Source organism: Barbus barbus (genome assembly GCF_936440315.1).
Source record: "Barbus barbus genome assembly, chromosome: 4".
Taxonomy (NCBI): domain Eukaryota; kingdom Metazoa; phylum Chordata; class Actinopteri; order Cypriniformes; family Cyprinidae; genus Barbus; species Barbus barbus.
This window is the reverse complement of record NC_136732.1, coordinates 9,140,250-9,158,458: the sequence shown is the minus strand read 5'-3', so window position 1 is coordinate 9,158,458 and position 18,209 is coordinate 9,140,250. Positions and strand designations below refer to the sequence as shown.

Below are 18,209 nucleotides of genomic sequence, written 5' to 3'. Positions count from 1 at the left end.
CCGCTTCTGCACATGCTCAAAATTAATGATGATTCACGGGTCAATAACTCAGCAGTGTGATCTGATCACAACAAAGCAGCTCATTTTATACAATGGAACAGTCATCCAAGATGTAGAAGAGTTTCTTCATCAGAACAGATTTGGAAAAATTTAGCATTTGCTCACCGGTGGATGGGTGCCGTCAGAACGAGAATCCAAATCACAATTCACAAACATGCAGCTTTTCACTTCATAAGACATGAACTCGTGGACTGGAGTGGTGTGGATTACTTGTGATGTTTTTATCAGCTGTTTGAACTCTCATTCTGACGGCACCCATTCACTGCAGAGGATCCATTGGTGAGCAAGTCTCCCAATCTGTTCTACTGGAAAAACCACCTCAACAATTGAATTCCCTGAAGGTGAGTACATTTTAGCAAGTTTACATTTAGGAATGAACTATTCCTTAAAAATGTAATAATATTATTATGATATAACTGCATTAATAAATTTAGGTGAACAGGTGGTAATGAAGTACCTTACATTTTCTCTGAAGACTGGTGGAATTTCCATGGAGGACTGATCACTGTTCTCAGGCCTACAGACCATTAAAATAAGATATGAAAGGGCTCTTTATAATCCAGCACAGATGAATTCAGAAACACAAGACTGGTGTATAATTTTACCTCTTGACAGGTCCTGTCTTCTAATAATGGAGATTTTCCAGGTCTCTGAGTGCTATAAGATAACAGTGTATTGTGATGAACAATGAGTAAATCTTCTTCACACTGCAATCACTCGTCTATAAGATAAATGTACTGTTATTACCTGAAGGTTTACGTCTGACCTGACCCATAAAAATGAAGTTTGTTACTGTTTTCATTTGCCTGAAATGATCATATAAATGTTTCCCAGTACTTAAAAATCCCCGAACGAGAGCGCTTTTCTTATTTAGTTTGTTACAGCGTGTCTGCGTATAGCCTGCATCACCATTCAAATGTTTTTATAGGAATTAAATTAATAAAACAAGGTGGAATTAAAAGTGACAATATTTTGTAACGTTTCAAAAGATTTATACACCGAAACAATTATTTTGACCTTTCTATTTAGCAAATAATCAGTTTTCACCAAAAATATTCAGCAGCAGCAGATATTCAACATTGATAATAATAATAATAAAAGTTTCTTAAGCAGCAAACCAGCATTTTAGACTGATTTCTGACGGATCATGTGACACTGCTGCAAATTCACCATTCAGATAGAAAACGGTTATTTTAAATTGTAGTAATATTTAGCTATTTTTACTGCATTTCTGAACAAACAAATGCAGCCTGGGAGAGCAGAAGAGACTTTTTTCAAAAAAACATTTAGCCAAGACAATCTTACCTTTATATTGTTCGCTAAAGCGCTTTTAGTGCTGTCTGTAAGCACTATATATCATTATTGTTGTCATTATTAGTAAATTACTCTGTAGTTTTCAAGCTAGGAGAATGAGACAGAAACGACCTATGCGCTGTTTTGCAAGGAACAACGGTTGCCATGGTGAAGTGTCGCAAGGTTATGAATGTATACCTTCACAGCTGCGCTGTGTTAGGCGTCTCCATAGCAGCCGACTCAGCCATTCAACACGAGAGCAGCTCACGAGCTCATGTTGACATTATATAAAATAATTTTCATAATCTACTTGCTAAGTATCAGTGTAATCATTGCTCACTTAAGGGTTTGAGTAAACGCTGAACTTAATTGAGAACAGGTGCGCTATGCATTTGATGAAATATCTTGAACATAGGAAGAAGATAAACACTTTTTATAAATAATTTTACATTTATATTTTTGCATCTATCGTTTTTTTTTCATTGTCTCGGTTCATTTTCAGTTTAATTATTATAAAACACGGAGCTGGGTAGATTACTTACTAAATGTAATCCGTTACTGATTACAAATTACATGACAACAATTATAGTTAGTTACATAAGCCATTACATTACACATTTTAGGTGATATAATCAAACTACTAACTTGTTTATCACATTAAATAGGATCATCTTGTACCATATCAATATAAAAATGTAATGAAAGTATATTATATTAGTTGTTATTGCATTAAATATTACATTACATTATTAAGGTTTCCTAAATTGGGGTTCGTAAAGAAAGTGCGGGAATTGTGTGTATTTCTGAAATACCATCAATCAAAATAAAACACTATTTTTTATTATAAATGTTTTTTTATTTGTTTACATGCATTTCATGTGACTATTAACCAACATCAGAGAACTATGAACATGCAAAAGTTATACTTTATTATTAAAATCTCAGAGGTACTTCAAGTATATATATATATAAGGAAAAAGAAGTTCAGCTGACAAAACAATTTGGGAATCCTTACATGTAAATGTGAATTTGTGCATTTTAAAGTGTTTGAAAGATAAAACGCCTCCCATAGACATACATGATTAAATAACCCTCAAATAAAAAATAACATTTATCAGAAATGCCAAGAAAACACTTATTTTGTGAATCCAGTGGTCAAATGCTGTGAGGTCTCTCAGTTTTCGGTGTAATTAATACCCACCTGACTACTACCGACTTTCTGAATGGGTATTAGTAGCAGGCTATTTTAGAAAGTAACATTTAATAGATGAAAAAGAGGAATTAGGGAGAATCAAATTGTGAATCATTTATTGCTATTGATTCTGAGCATTATCCAGATTACATGTAATGAGTTACTACCCAGCTCTGCTAGAACATTAAGTTAAAATAGACGAGTGAAACTAAAATAAACAAAAACTAAACGAAACGAAAACTAGCTGAAATCAATTATTACTATTATAATGATCAGTTAACGTATTTTATTTGAAGTACTGATCTCAAAAAACATTAAGAGACTTAATTATTCCAAACTTTTAAACTCATTGCAAAGCATTGTTTAAAAGGAAGTGGTGGTATGAGGGATGCCCCGTGTTTAAAGGCACTGTAAGTGATTCCAGCAACTTCTGCTCGAGTTAATTAGATCACTCCATTTCTTCAAGCGCACGGCCTCTTTCCAAAACCCGCCTCCAGGACCTGTCAGCCAACCCAATGTGAGGAAATGTGAATGTGCAAAAGCTACAGAACCCTTGATCATTACATTTCACTGAATTAAACTTGTAAAGGCTCCACAAATGACACCAGCAATCTCAGGAATTTTATTTAAATACTGAAAAAAGGCTCCTGACCAAAGGCAGTCATCTCGCTCAAACAGGGGAGCAGGCCTGATGTTTTGAATATTGCAAATTTAACTAGTAGTTGCTAGGCAACCATACATCCCATGCTTCCAAAAATTTAATCAAAACACAATTAGCCACAGATTCTTCATGCATGCAAAATTTGGTGAAATTTCACCATTGGGATAGAAAGTTGAGCAACCGTACTCTTAATGAAGTAAAGCTCAGTTGAACGCCAGAAGTTCGCCTTCTTTAATGCCTTTTATTGTACACAGTGAGATACTGAAACAAAGAGTAGCAGAGAAAACCGTTGTCTTGCCAGTAATACGGATCTGTTAACAGTAACTGTGCACGAGGACTGCTAACATCCTTTGATAGATAATACTGTTCCTCATACATTAGTTTCCTTCCCTTTTGAAATCATAAATAATAGCTTTTCATTATCCTATATGCACTTTTTTTTCCATTTTATGATGGGTTTCCAAAAATATCCAAAGCAGAAGCAGTCTTTAGCACGGAAGTCGTCCACCGCGGGCCGCCGTCGTTCTCACAGTTCACATTAATTTAGGTCCCAGTGCGATACGAAGAGACATCTTTTGTCAAAAGCAATTGTACACATCTCGCCTAAATTTCGTATATAAACATTTTTATCAATTCTTCGATCCAAGAGTGTATTTTGTTACCCCATATATTTAGGGAGAATCATCTAAAATTGGAATAAATATTTGATCTTTTCACCATCCCTATAATGAACATGAACGCTTCCAAGAAAAAGTGCAGTCTTTCAAAGCATTAATGAAATTAATTTAGTAAAGCGACTGCGAGCATGACCTTTCTTAAACGGAGTGAACAAAAAAAGCACATTCAAATAAAACAGAAAACACTTAAGATTCATGAAAAAAACGAACAAAAAAAAAAACAACAGCTTGTGGGCAAACTGTAACCTTCATATCACACACATCCATCATAAACACTTCTGGTTTTGTTCCACTCTCACAAAGTACATTTTCTTTCCAAAAAAACAGGGAAACCTTTAAAAACAGAAGTGATGTAACACACACGCATTCTTGAGCTCCTTTTATTCAGTGTCAGATAAATAATTTGCCATGATCGCAGCATTTGAATGAAAGGTCCGTGATCAAGGCAGAACATAAGTTACAGGGCGCATATTTTGCCATGGTGAGGGAAAAATCATTCTGAATCGCAAAATACTGAGGTAAGGAGTTCATTTTTGTACATCTGTAGTGCTTCACCTACTGAAATGGCTATACCACACAGTGCTCCCTAAAACCCAACTCATGCCCGTCGCAGTCATACAACAGAAACAGGTTTATGGCACATTAGCAAATCAAACCAAACAAGTAAAGGGCTCTGCAAACCCAGAGATCAAAACAAGAAGAGATGAGCAGTCAAAAAGCACAAACACATCCGCCTGTGACTGAACCGAACTCAAGTTGAGCTCAGGCGGGAGTTTATTTTGGTATGATGTCAGATTCAGAGACGCATCTGTCAATATCTGAGCGAGTAACAGCGAGGCACAGCCTTGCAGGGTCCTGACCGGCAGTCCTGGAGCATTCGCCTCATGTAGTGTGTGAGCAAAAATTTTCTTAATACTGTTCCCTTTTGCCTCTTTTGTAACAGTGCAGTGTCCCGACCAGCTCTCTGGCCGCTAGAGAGAATGTGGAAAGCCCCTCTTGTTGGACCGAGCACCTGGTCCATTATATCAGTGCCCGCATTCTCCATCAGTTTCTTGTCTTTCCTCTCCACAAAGATAGGGGCGCAATTGAGTGAACTGCTGCAAAACTTAACTGAACAGAAGATAACGGAACTATATTCCAAAGTAAAGTAGCTCTGGAAGCAGCCACTGTGGATGCACTCTGTCCTTTCCGGACGGGGCTGTGTGAACATCAACGCCTCCCAATCCTTTGGGTTGAAACTCAAAGGTGCAACAAAGACAGCACGGGTGTAACGAAGCACAGGTTGGGTGGAGGGGAGCACTCGTATGTAGTGTGTGCAGTAATCGTCTGTTTAGTTTCGCAGTTTAATGAGTTATTAGCATATACCACCACCCCCTGTCGTGGGCCCTTCTCGAGGAGTGCCGCTTCTTTCCGTTTCACTTTGAACACCCCAGCTGTCCCCGCTGGGAACGTCCCCTCAGCCAGGAAGGCAGACTTTTCCCGCAAACAGGAGCCCCACTATTGTGAAGAAGATGGAGAGCACGAACAGTACATAAGAGGAGCCCACCACTGTGTTGTTGGGTAATTTGTACGGTTGTCCCCCTACTTCATTGATGTAGAATCCTATTGGGAATATGAGGGCGGCCATACAAAACAAGATCACTGTAAAAGAGGAAACGAAAGAAAGTGTTATTTACATATAACTGAGAAAAGAAACAAGGTTGGATGATCACAAAAAAACAACAACAATTACAGGGTTAAGCTAATAATGGCAGAAACATTCATTTAAACACAATATAAGAATAGAACCATAGAATAAGTAAATATTCTACCAATATTTACTATTTTTGACCAACAGTGGGCTCCAAAATCCTTAGGGCATGTTCACAAGCTCATTGTAATTTTGATACGCCAAAGCAGTATCAAGATAAAGTTAGGTCTGGCCACCATATGGATTACTATTAATTTTAGTCCCAGTATAGAAATGATTTTACATGTTTTACATTTAGCCATCAAGTTTCCTAAAGACTCGATCCTTCAATGCTCCTTCCTTGTCGCCTCTGGCTAGCTCAGTTGGGGACACTTAATTTCTAGCGATTATCGTCAATTTGATTTCTCAGATACTATTTAAACTAAACTGAGCTAGACAATAACATCTCTGAATTCAGTAATGAAATGCCTTTAACTGACAATTGAGTGTTTAATCATATTATTATACATTACTGACACTCTATCCTCTAATTTGATACTGTTAAGTGCTTTGACACAATTTGTATTCTTAAAAGCGCTATAAATAAAGGTGACTTGACTTGTTTCATGAATTGCAAGTATAAGAACATTATGAATGATGTTAAGAGTCCAATTTAAACTTCAGTGGCAAAAATTAAAGTTGGTATGTTTGTTTATTACCATGAATCGGTTCAAACTGGCAACTTCAATGAATTAATTTACTTAATTGCGGCATTTGTTAAACATATTAATTTGGAGCAAATGCATGAATACTGAATATCATTATATACAGATAGAAAATGCAGTGTTTGGGAGTAACTAGTTACATGTCACTGAGTCACGTAATTTAATTACAAAGTAAATGTAACTGTTACAGTGAAAAAAAATGGTGTAATTAAATTACAGTTACTTATGAAAATGTTTAGGATTCTGTGCAGCGCTGCTTTGTTTACAGGGGAAACCAAGGAAACGCTTAAAGCGCCACCTGCTGGCAGAGAGTGAATCTACGTCTCATTCAGCTCGTCTTCCGTTTGTGTTTCATGAATATTTTTATGTATAGTAATATTGAAATTATACAATCTGTATGCAGCATCTTTGTTTAGATCATGAATAAAATGCAGTGGTCGCCTCTAATTTTAAATGAAAAGAGCACAGACAAAGGCTTATTTTGTTTATATGAAGATATTTCTTTTGTGTTATTTATTTGATTTGGGGTTTGTGTTAAAATTTCAATTTAGTTTTGTTATTTACATTTACATTATATTTAAATTTTCTTTTTGTAGCAGACACTTTTATCCAAAGTGACTAACAAATGAGGACAATAGAAGAAGTCAAAACCAACAAAAGAGCAATGATATCTAGGTGCTATATTAGTATATTATTATATTTCAGTTTCACGAAGCAACGCAGCATTTTGTCCAAGCAATGATAAAAGGACACGTTCCATTTATAATTTGTCTTAAATTTCATTGTTAAATCGTGAATCGAATCGAATTGTTAGTTGAGTGAATCGTTACATCCCTAATAAAAGCAAAACAAAAAACAGATAATCGACGCGGAATAGTCGTCAAAGTCAAATAACTGACTTTAGCATTGTTTTTCAGAGAAACAGGTATGTGAACTTGCATATTTCTTAAATATCTGCAAACAAGTGGTATTTTATGGCTTATTATGATAAAAAAAAAAATGACATACAGCATCTTTGATATATGTTCAGCTCGATCTGAAGATTCTCAAACCAAATTTTTTGCTAAAATATGTAGGAGGACAAGTGAAATTTTCAACAAAATCCTCAGGGACAAAAATCTAGTCAGGCTTAACACCACGTACTAATTATGTGATGTTGCAAGCCTCCAGCAGCAAGCAGTTTCTCTCTCTCTCCACACTAAACATGAAAGTGCTACAAGATAAATTTGGACTGCTGGTGGCGCTAAAGAATGAGAGACTGAACCCAAAAAGTGTCACCATCAATGTACCCCAGCCAAACACTTTCTCATAAGGTTCCTCAACCTCTAAATATAATTGCAGACCAAAGGACCATGTTGACAACAGCAAACCCCTGGAACGTCTATTCTGAATCATCAAGCCTTCAAACCTCTGGCCCGTTACGTTTAACACAGACCTCCACCCGACCAGAGTGATAACACTCAGCATGGCTTCATGTTAGCCTGGCAGAAAGGCTTTTAGTGAGATAAAAACAGACACTGCTAATAGATGCCTGAGTGCAGTCTCGGCTCAATCTTGCTGCCCATTAGCAAGATAATAGCCATCTTTCAGCAGAATGCAGCACTGCAATTAAACACGGCGGCCTTGAAGTGCACTGATCTGACGGAGGCTCTGCGTGTCAGCATTAAGCTTCTGCCTTTGCACATTTATTGCATAAAACATTTTCGCCGGTGTCGGCTCTTAGATGCACACAAAGGAGAAGGTTAAGGAGATGAATGGCGACCAGGCTGCTGGATGAAAGGACATGCCCTCGGCACAGTGTAAAAAAGGCCCTTCTGCTGTGGTAAATGCCAGTCTGCCGCTCTGGTCATGCTGTTAAAAAAAGAAGAATATGTTCCATGAAAAAAAATGTGGTGCTTTTTTGAGCACAACAACAAAACACATAATTGAATGGAGAGAGCAGAAATAGAAACGGGGTTCGGCCCTGACATCAGAACCAATTACGTTGCTAGCAGACCTGTCTGAGTCTATTTCTGGATTGACAGGTACAGAAATGGATTTGGAAACCTACAATTTGGCTCTTTGCTTAATGATTCATCATAGCTATAATGTATATAGTCTAGTACACAATGAACTCATAGCAGCACTGATTCTTGGAAGGGATGGACAAATTTTATTCACCACCGATAACCATTTATTTTGTACATTTCAGCTGATCACTGATATATTGATTGCTATGATATTATACAATCATTTATAATTTTGTATATATAATATGCATTTTTTTATTAAAAACATACCACAAAAACCTGATATCAATCATAATACTAACAAGAACAATACATTATATATATATATATATATATATATATATATATATATATATATATACACACACACACACACACACACACACACACACACACACACACACACATATATATATATATATATATATGTTTATATATGTATGTGTGTGTATATATATATATATATATATATATATAAATAAATAAATAATATACTTTTTTTGTAAAAAAAATAAAAAAATTGTAAACAATAATAAATAATAAAATAAAAATTAAAAAAAGTGTAAAATAATACTTATTTTTTGCAAATCTTTTATTATATCTTTTCATTTGACAACACTGAAGAAATTATACTTTGCTACAATGTAAAGTAGTGAGTGCACAGCTTGTATAAGTGTAAATTTTCTTTCCCCTAAAAATAACTCAACACACAGCCATTAATGTCTAGTGAGTACACCCCTAAGTGAAAACGTCCAACTTGGCCAAAGTGTCAATATTTTGTGTGGCCAGCATTATTTTCCAGCACTGCCTTAACCCTCTTGGGCATGGAGTTCACCAGAGCTTCACAGGTTGCCACTGGAGTCCTCTTCCACTCCTCCATGACGACATCACGGAGCTGGTGGATGTTAAGACACCTTGCGCTCCACCACCTTCTGTTTGAGGATGCCCCACAGATGTTCAATAGGGTTTAGGTCTGGAGACATGCTTGGCCAGTCCATCACCTTTACCCTCAGATTCTTTAGCAAGGCAGTGGTCGTCTTGGAGGTGTGTTTGGGGTCATTATCATGTTGGAATACTGCCCTGCGGCCCAGTCTCTGCTTCAGTATGTCACAGTACATGTTGGCATTCATAGTTCCCTCAATAAACTGTAGCTCCCCAGTGCCGGCAGCACTCATGCTGCCCCAGACCATGACACTCCCACCACCATGCTTGACTGTCGGCAAGACACACTTGTCTTTGTACTCACCTGGTTGCCGCCACACACACTTGACAACATCTGAACCAAATAAGTTTATCTTGGTCTCATCAGACCATAGGACCTGGTTCCAGTAATCCATGTCCTTAGTCTGCTTGTCTTCAGCAAACTGTTTGGGGGGCTTTCTTGTGCATCATCTTTAGAAGAGGCTTCCTTCTGGGACAACAGCCATGCAGACCAATTTGATGCAGTGCGCGGCGTATGGTCTGAGCACTGACAGGCTGACCCCCACCCCTTCGACCTCTGCAGCAATGCTGGCAGCACTCGTACGTCTATTTCCCAAACACAACCTCTGGATATGACGCTGAGCATGTGCACCCAACTTCTTTGGTCGACCATGGCGAGGTCTGTTCTGAGTGGAACATGTCCTGTTAAACCGCTGTATGGTCTTGACCACTGTGCTGCAGCTCAGTTTCAGGGTCTTGGCAATCTTCTTATAGCCTACGCCATCTTTATGTAGAGCAACGATTCTTTTTTTCAGATCCTCAGAGTTCTTTGCCATGAGGTGCCATGTTGAACTTCCAATGACTAGAATGAGCGAGTGAGAGCGATAATACCAAATTTAACACACCTGCTCCCCATTCACACCCGAGACCTTGTAACACTAACGAGTCACATGACACCGGGGAGAGAAAATGGCTGATTGGGCCAAATTTGGCCATTTTCACTTAGGGGTGTACTCACTTTTGTGGCCAGCGGTTTAGACATTAATGGCTGTGTGTTGAGTTATTTTGAGGGGACAGCAAATTTACACTGTTATACAAGCTGTACACTCACTACTATTTCACATTGTAGCAAAATTCTTAGCAATGCATATTACTAATAAAAAATTAAGTTAAGCTTTGATATATTTACAGTAGGAAATTTACAGAATATCGTCAGGGAACATGATCTTTATTTAATATCCTAATGATTTTTGGCATAAAAGAAAAAAAACAATAATTGACCCATACAATGTATTATTGCTACAAATATAGCCCAGCAACTTAAGATTGGTTTTGCGGTCCAGGATCACATATTGTAATATCAAGGCTATAATATACAATCACTCATCGTTATTCGTTATCCTTGTAATATAAAAAAATATTTTATATTACAAGAGTAATTACAAAAAAGAGTAAGATTTATTAATGCTCATGAATCAGACTGATATGGGAATTAATGGTATAACATTCATATTATTAATAATACATTTAATCAATTTATATATTTTATGATTTTTAAATTATATATTTTATTACGCTAACATTAAAATGTATAATAATAATAATAAATAATCATCATCATCATCTTTAATAAATAAATGTAGAACTACATGTTATATAACAAGGCAAAATTATGTGAATTGTATAATATCTATAATATGAAAACAATCATATAGGTAACTGGCTGAAAAAAATTACCAACTATTGGTGGAGGGTAGTATTAATTCATGCTCATGAATGAGACTGGTATGGGAATTAATGGTATATTATTATTATTTTAATACTAATTATACACACACACACACACACACACACTAATAATTCTCTCCTTATAAAACTACTAAATATACTTATTCTAACATTATGCCAGCCAAGAAACTCCAAAAGAACCGATGCTACATCAATAACCTGAAAGCATGCTATATTTTCTGAGTTATGAAGGCTACCTCTGTTTTACTTTCTTTTTATTTAACGCCAGTGTTGTCCAGCAGTGCATTCTGGTTGAACTACAAGTCTGAGCAGACTTGTATCTAATATATACGTCTGTCCCTGCTGACGCACCATATGCTGAAGCGATGCGAGCCAGAGCCACAGCTGCGGACATGACAGCAGACGTGGAGCCATGAGCGTAACCTGGTCAAGCTGGGTGTGGAGTGAGGGGACACAGGGAGCTTGTGTTACTCACACAAAGCTGCTCTTTCAGGTTCGGGTGGCTTGAGGCCAGTGGCGGCTTTAGCCCAGACACCTGCGTTAACCCCACCTGGAGCACAAACACTCATGCAATAGGCTTTAAATGGATTAGAAGCAGAACTTCAAACACTGCTTGAGGAGACGCTTGTGGAACATAAATCAACATAAATGTGTGAGAAATAAAGGTTTTATAATATTTGCAGGTTATTTTTGTAATGTCAATTTGGACCACCCACTACATCAAATATGAATTACTATACTGTATACTACTACGACTATTATGGGAACACAAGAAAATATTTTAAATAATGTTACTACTTTGTTTATTTGTATACCTACTGTTAATTTGGTTCTATGATTTGTCTACGTAAATTATAAAAAAACAAATAAACTACTTTGTTGACCAGATTTTTTAACATGTCCATGGGAGCTGCTAACAAGAAAAGCTGTCAATTTAGAAATATGTTGAGTTTGAATTATTATAGTTACAGTTATATAATAATTTTTTTTTTTCTCCATTCAAAATGTTAAAAACACACAAAAACAAAAAAAGGTTTCTTGTGAATTTCTTATTTTCTATGTCCTCAATATTACTTTGTCCTCAATTCCCATTTAAATTGTCATCAGTTAGCTAATTAATATTCATGAAATTACATTTTAGATGAGAACTGATGATCTGTGGTATTAGTTGGTTTGTCTCAGTTTAAAAGGTTGATATTTAAAAAAAAAAAAAAATTAACCAGTATAACTTGCGCTGTTTTTTTTTTTTTTTTGGTCAGTCTTCATAATGTAACCCCGATGGAAGAGGTTGTGATCCCAGCCTGCAGAGGTGTTCTAGTTAAGGAGCTGTTGCTCTTTTAAACGGTGTAACTACCGCCCACACACGGCGATAGAAAAAGACAAGTGAGTCACAGAGGTTCAGAGACGGTAAGCGGAGCCTGGACAATTGGGATTATTTCTTTCCTGTTACCATGGCAACCATGCCACTACGTATGCAATTCTCGACGAAATGACTTCTTCATTCAGCAGCACCTTTCTGCGTGTGCTGCCAATGCCACCCATTAGACGACGGAAAAAGACTCTCATAATCGCACTGTATTTGGCTGTTGTGACACACTACAGTGCCGGTTATTGATTTTGGGCTTAAAATGACAAAACAGAGATAGCAGCCGTAATCAGGAGCTATTTATTAAAAATAGCTTTTATTCGATACATTCAAGACTCTACAAAATACCTCAATCCTACGGCTTTGTTCAGGAGAGGTATGCTGTTACTTTTTAAACTTTGTGTGTGCTTTCTGATTTTTTTCTCTTTTTTAAAGGGGACCTATTATGCAAAAATCACTTTTATAAGCTGTTTGAACACAGTTGTGTGGCTGCAGTGTGTGAAAACAACCAGCATATAATGTTAAAAACACACCAACTCATTTTTTTATAAAACCCATAAATCATAAACAGTCTCTCCAAACGAGCCGTTTCAGATTATCCCTCTGTTCACATCACTGAGGGGGAAAAGTCCCACCCATTTGTGACGCTCACTGCCCTATTAGCATAAACACAGTCCTGAGTGAGAAGCTGCAGTCCGCCATTACTGGAGACATATACAATGTCAGCGCCAAAGAGGCTTTACAAGTGTTGTGTTTTGGGATGCACTAATGAACATAGGAGTCACCATAATCTCCCCTCATCTGAGCCGAGGACACTGTGGTTAAATTTCATTTCCGAAGGAAATATCCCGGAAAAAATCGGTAACATCCCCTTTATGTTTAGGAATTAATACCAACGCTTTGTGCGCGAACGACAGCTCCAGACAAAGTAAGTATCATGTGTTTGTTTTCCAAATTGCCTTTCAGAAAGAGTTTCTTGTCACTCTGTAAGGCTTATTGCTAAAGCTATCAATGTCTCTTGTGTTTTCACTGATACTGATACATGAGAATGATCAGGAACAGGAATGTGGTAGTTAAAAGTTGCATATGAAAGCAATGTGAGTCGATCGCTTGAAGTTGTCGAGCTCATAATCAGAAGTGGGACTTATAAAGTTTGTGAAAGCATGAGACCAGCTATGTTGTTATTTTTATCCCGCCGTTCTCCCGGTCTGTGTAATTCATAAACGCAAATTTATTATGCACAGTATAATCAGATGACTGACTTTGAAACCGAGTAGTTTTCTGTAAAGATAACAGGCTTGTATTAATAGTGGAATGTTTATTTGCAAACGCTAGCACTGCTAATGCGGAGCTGGAGCTCTTGAAGCTCCGCCCTCTTCTACGGGAGCAACAGCTCATTTACATTTAAAGCAACACACTCAAAACAGCGTGTTTTGGCTCACACCCTAAAAGTGGAAATTTTAACAAGCTGTAACAACTATCTGTGGTGTATTCTGAGCTAAAACTTCACATATACGCTCTGGGGACATCAGAGACTTATTTTACATCTTGTAAAAAGGGGCATAATAGGTCCCCTTTAAGATTTTTCATCTTTTTTAAAAGACTAAGACAGCTGCCCGTGGATAAAAATAACTATTGTTCTTAATTGTTTAACTATTGAACCACTAATCGTAATGTAAATAGTTCTTATTTAGTTTGTAAAAGTTATTTGCACTATTTGTTCCGTTGCTTTCCTTCTCATTTTGTGTGTAGTTCGTGAATCATTTGCACTGTTTGTATTTTTGTTGCACAAGACCATTTGCACAATTGTTTTCCCTACTAGCTACATTGTTGTTCATACTCAGATTTTAAAAATACTTCTTACTTTCGCCTCCGTGTTTTGATATCATATAACACCGTTTCCATTTATTTTACTCCCTAAACGCTTTTGAACACATTTATATTGTCAGTAAACTAAATACACCTGTTTCCACTGAATAGAGCCTATAATAATATAGTAAAAAAATGGCTATAACTTGCTTGGGGAATGTTATATGTAGACCAAATTTGTATTTGGGTGTTTTACACTTCCATATAAACTTTCTAAAATAAGATAATTCAAACTTCAGGAGTTTCTCTTTGAGTACACAGTAAAAAAAAAAAAAAAACACCCAATTGTTGCTTGCATTTTTCTTACAAATTCAATCATTCTTAGAGAAAACAAAAGGAAAATGAGGATTTTACAATCGCAAGACTTAAACTTCAAGTTCTCCTGTTTATAATGACACATGGCACTTGATGCTGACTGCTAGAATAGGTCTGAAAAAACAAAGAAAAGTACAGGCGTGACAGTGCCCCAAAAATGTTCTAGGTCTTTCAGGGTTAATTTTGCAGGCGATTATATGGTGATCAAAATTTTATAGACCGTAATGAAGGAGCAACTTGAGACTCATCTAGATTATCACAGAGACTTGAGGTGAGAACAAATGAACAACAGGCAACTAGACTGCTGACTACTCAACAACCACATAGCAACGTGCTTAAAACTTTTTAGAAAATTTTAGCAAATGTATAGCAACACCCTGCCGGTGCCAACAACACCCTAGTGCAATGTCTTTAAAACAACTCAAGAGTCGACGGTAGAGGTGACATTACATTAAGGTGATGAATCTGCAGCACAGTTACCTATTGCTTGCTTTCTCATTTACCCTCAAAAGCTTGTATCCTGAGAGGAAGTTTAAATCGAAGGGTTTCTTGTGGATGTGTAAACTAGCTTGAGGAATAGAGAAGTTAGTTAATAGCGTCTCCAGTGAGCGAACACAACAGATGGACAGACACACAACACCTCAGCAGCTCAGATCATCTATCTCTCTGACTGCTTGCATGCAGGACTTTAAATTGGTCGGTGTTACATATTCCCCACAGCTGGGAACCCACACCTCATTTGATAGGATAAAACCAATGTTTTGTCAAGCGCATGTGTAGCTCCAGCAGAGAAAGTTATGTCTGTGAAATGATCTGTCGATGCACATTTTTTAGCTGTTTCCTGTAGAACCAATTTGCAGAGACTCCTGTGCCATTGTTTGAAGTTATTTCATTTCATGTTGGTCAACTATTGTGGTGTCTTCCTTTTCAGAAAAATCTGCCCACGGCCCAGTTATATAAGCTTAACTTCTACATTAAGTCTATTTATAACTAAACAACTAGCAGTTATATTTTTAGGATTCAAGTTAGACCAATCTACATTTTCATGTAACCAGTCTTAATGAAAAACTTGAAAAGACCTTTTAAAGTATTTTGTGCAACTGGACACAAAATATATGGTCGATTTAAAACAAAAAACAACTGTTACGTTAAGTTGTGAGTAACTAACCACCTTACACAAGCACTAGTCAACACGGCTGTCTATTTTTTAGCCATCTAGAGTAGATTAAGCACAAAAACTGTATACTTTGGGTTTAGGATATGGCAAGCAATTACTGTACAGACAAAATGAGAAACTGCAATTAAATGCACTGTATAAAAAAAAAAAAAAAAAAAAAGTTGAGCCAACTTAAAATTTTAAGGCAACCAGCTTCAGCAAATTCTCAACTTTTTGTTGTATAAACTTAAAACAACAAGTTTAGAAAACTCAAAAATCTGCTGAAGCTGGTTGCCGATTGAAATATTTGTCATCTGGTTCCCTGAAACAAATGTAATCACCAACACCGCACATGAAGAATAATTTCCCGACTGATTAAATGCAAGTCGGAAAGCTCTAATAATGCAAATCTAATCTTTCTAGTAACGCGAGTATCCATGTTGTTTTCATATTCTTACTTAAAAGCACAACTCGTGAAATGAGACCATCCGAGGACCACGTCCTTCCTATTTTGAGTACAATTCTTTTTTTTTAAGTATAGATTAAGGCACCGTTAAGGCAAGAGTAATATTTTAATAGTATAGATTTGCCACCAGTATCATTAAAAAAAGCCAAACGATACCCAGCCCTAAGTATATTTGACATATGCACAGGCTTTCTTCTTTATGCTCCATGTATAAGACTTGAAGGTGAAGTGTGTAGTTTCTGCACGCCTAGAGGTAGCAATTTGGGAATTGTTAGTTAAACAAATTCTCACAATTCTGAGGGACATCACTGGTGTGCTGAACACACTTGGGTCAAAAAAGGCAAGAGAGAAAACAGCAGGGGTGATTCAAACATGAGATGCGTCACTCACTTCCTGTGAAGGCGATCCATCTTGCGTATTTTGTGGCTTCTCGACGCCAGTGCGAGGCCACCAGTAGGCCGCAGGTGACCGTGAGGGAGATGATGCCCATGATGATAAAGAAGAGTGTGGTGACCCACTCCGGAGGGAGTCGTGGGGGGATGCAGGTTCGATCTCGTCCGTGGATGGTCTGACATTGACGCACCAGCCCCACAGTAAGAGCTCCTAGAATCAAATACAACAACATCAATGACATGAGTCACATTCAACCCACAAAACCTGAAGGGTGGTTTGTAGGATCTGCTCTTTATCAGGAATGAAGTCCTGGGTGTTTAGTTATGGACTAAACTATAACATGGCATACCAGAGACAAATAAAAACAACACAGCCGTGGAGTATAAAGTTCAGAGCTTGTTTTCTGCAGGAAAACACGCTGCACCTGTCAGACGTAGAGTCCCTAAGGCTGTGTCTGCGCCGCTGTACGATCAGGCAAGTAAAAAGCATTTTCAAGAATGATATTTACAATGCTGAATGCACATTGTTTTCTGGGCCAGGTATTGATATGAACCAAATAATAAAATACCACCGCACCATTACAATTTTGGTAACAGCAGTGCCGGTTAACTATGGTGCCTTACTTTACACTTCAGTCTTCACAGCCACACACGTCAAACAATAAATCCTTATCGAAGCTTTACAGTCAGATCACACACATGGCCACCCAAACAGATTAACTAGAGATTAACCTGTAAGAGACTGAACGTTAACCTGTGGGGCTCAGTCACACAATCCAGTTAAGACCATACACAGGGTTTAATGTGTTAGATGTTGTCATATTTGTGTTCTTTCCTACCTATATTTATGCATGTCATTCAATATTTATGCATGTAATTCAATTTGTGTATCGAGATATAGTCAATATTAACATTTTCAATAATTAGAAGTGACAATTAACTGCCAAAGATTGTTCTACCAGGGAGTAACCTGCTAAAGGCGAAGTCCCAAAAACTATGGTGGTTGGGTTTTGTTGGATCAGTAGGTTATCCCTGTTGGCATCTGTTTTCACAGGCTGAACATTCTTCTTCATCTCTTCTCATACATCTCTTTTTAAATTTCTGGGGTTCTCAGAAGTGGAAGGTGTCATCGATGGGTTAAATTTCTATAGTGTTGAATGGGAGACAACAGCAAATATGACTTTTGCATTCCCATTTGCTCCAAAATCAAATTCCTTTCCAAAAGATGAAGATGAAGAAGAAAAAGAAAAACTATTGAAGGACTGTTTACAGAGTAAGAAGAAAGCAAGCTTCCATTGGCGTTTGTAGTGTGGTGAGGAGGTAAAGAAACAAAGGTGTGCAAATGCAACTGCATTCATTGGAGCAGCAGAAATAACAGGGTTGTGAATTGCGATTTGTAACATGCTGGGTAGAGAGGACCTACCTTTTTACACAAGACAGGTAGACTTAAGCAGCATATTTTATATTTCGAAGATGGCATCAAACAGAAAAAAAGTCTCTTTCTCAAGACTCACAATAAAGGATAAGATATATTAGTGAATGCATGCATTAAATGCATACATAATATAAAGTGTTAAAACAATTAATAGCATATAAAACATCTCGTCACAGCACAACAAGCACAGCTTCATCTAAAACCCCATCCATATTCAACAGCATACAAAGGCACAAGATTTAGTGTTTTTGGTT

The 18,209-nt window shown here is 37.1% G+C and overlaps 1 protein-coding gene across 1 annotated transcript in view; it reads right to left on the bottom strand.

Annotated features, from left to right (window-relative positions):
* Positions 1 to 2,218: 2,218 nt before the first annotated feature.
* LOC306860463 (modulator of smoothened protein) overlaps positions 2,219 to 18,209 on the bottom strand; it is a 30,664-nt gene continuing 14,673 nt past the window's right edge. Inside the window, exons 2-3 of the mRNA XM_079402198.1 lie at positions 16,519 to 16,731; positions 2,219 to 5,524 (exon numbers count right to left, since the gene is read on the bottom strand). Of these exons, the coding sequence (XP_079258324.1) occupies positions 5,340 to 5,524; positions 16,519 to 16,731 (398 nt within the window). The 3' untranslated portion in view covers positions 2,219 to 5,339. The remainder of the gene's footprint in view (positions 5,525 to 16,518; positions 16,732 to 18,209) is intronic.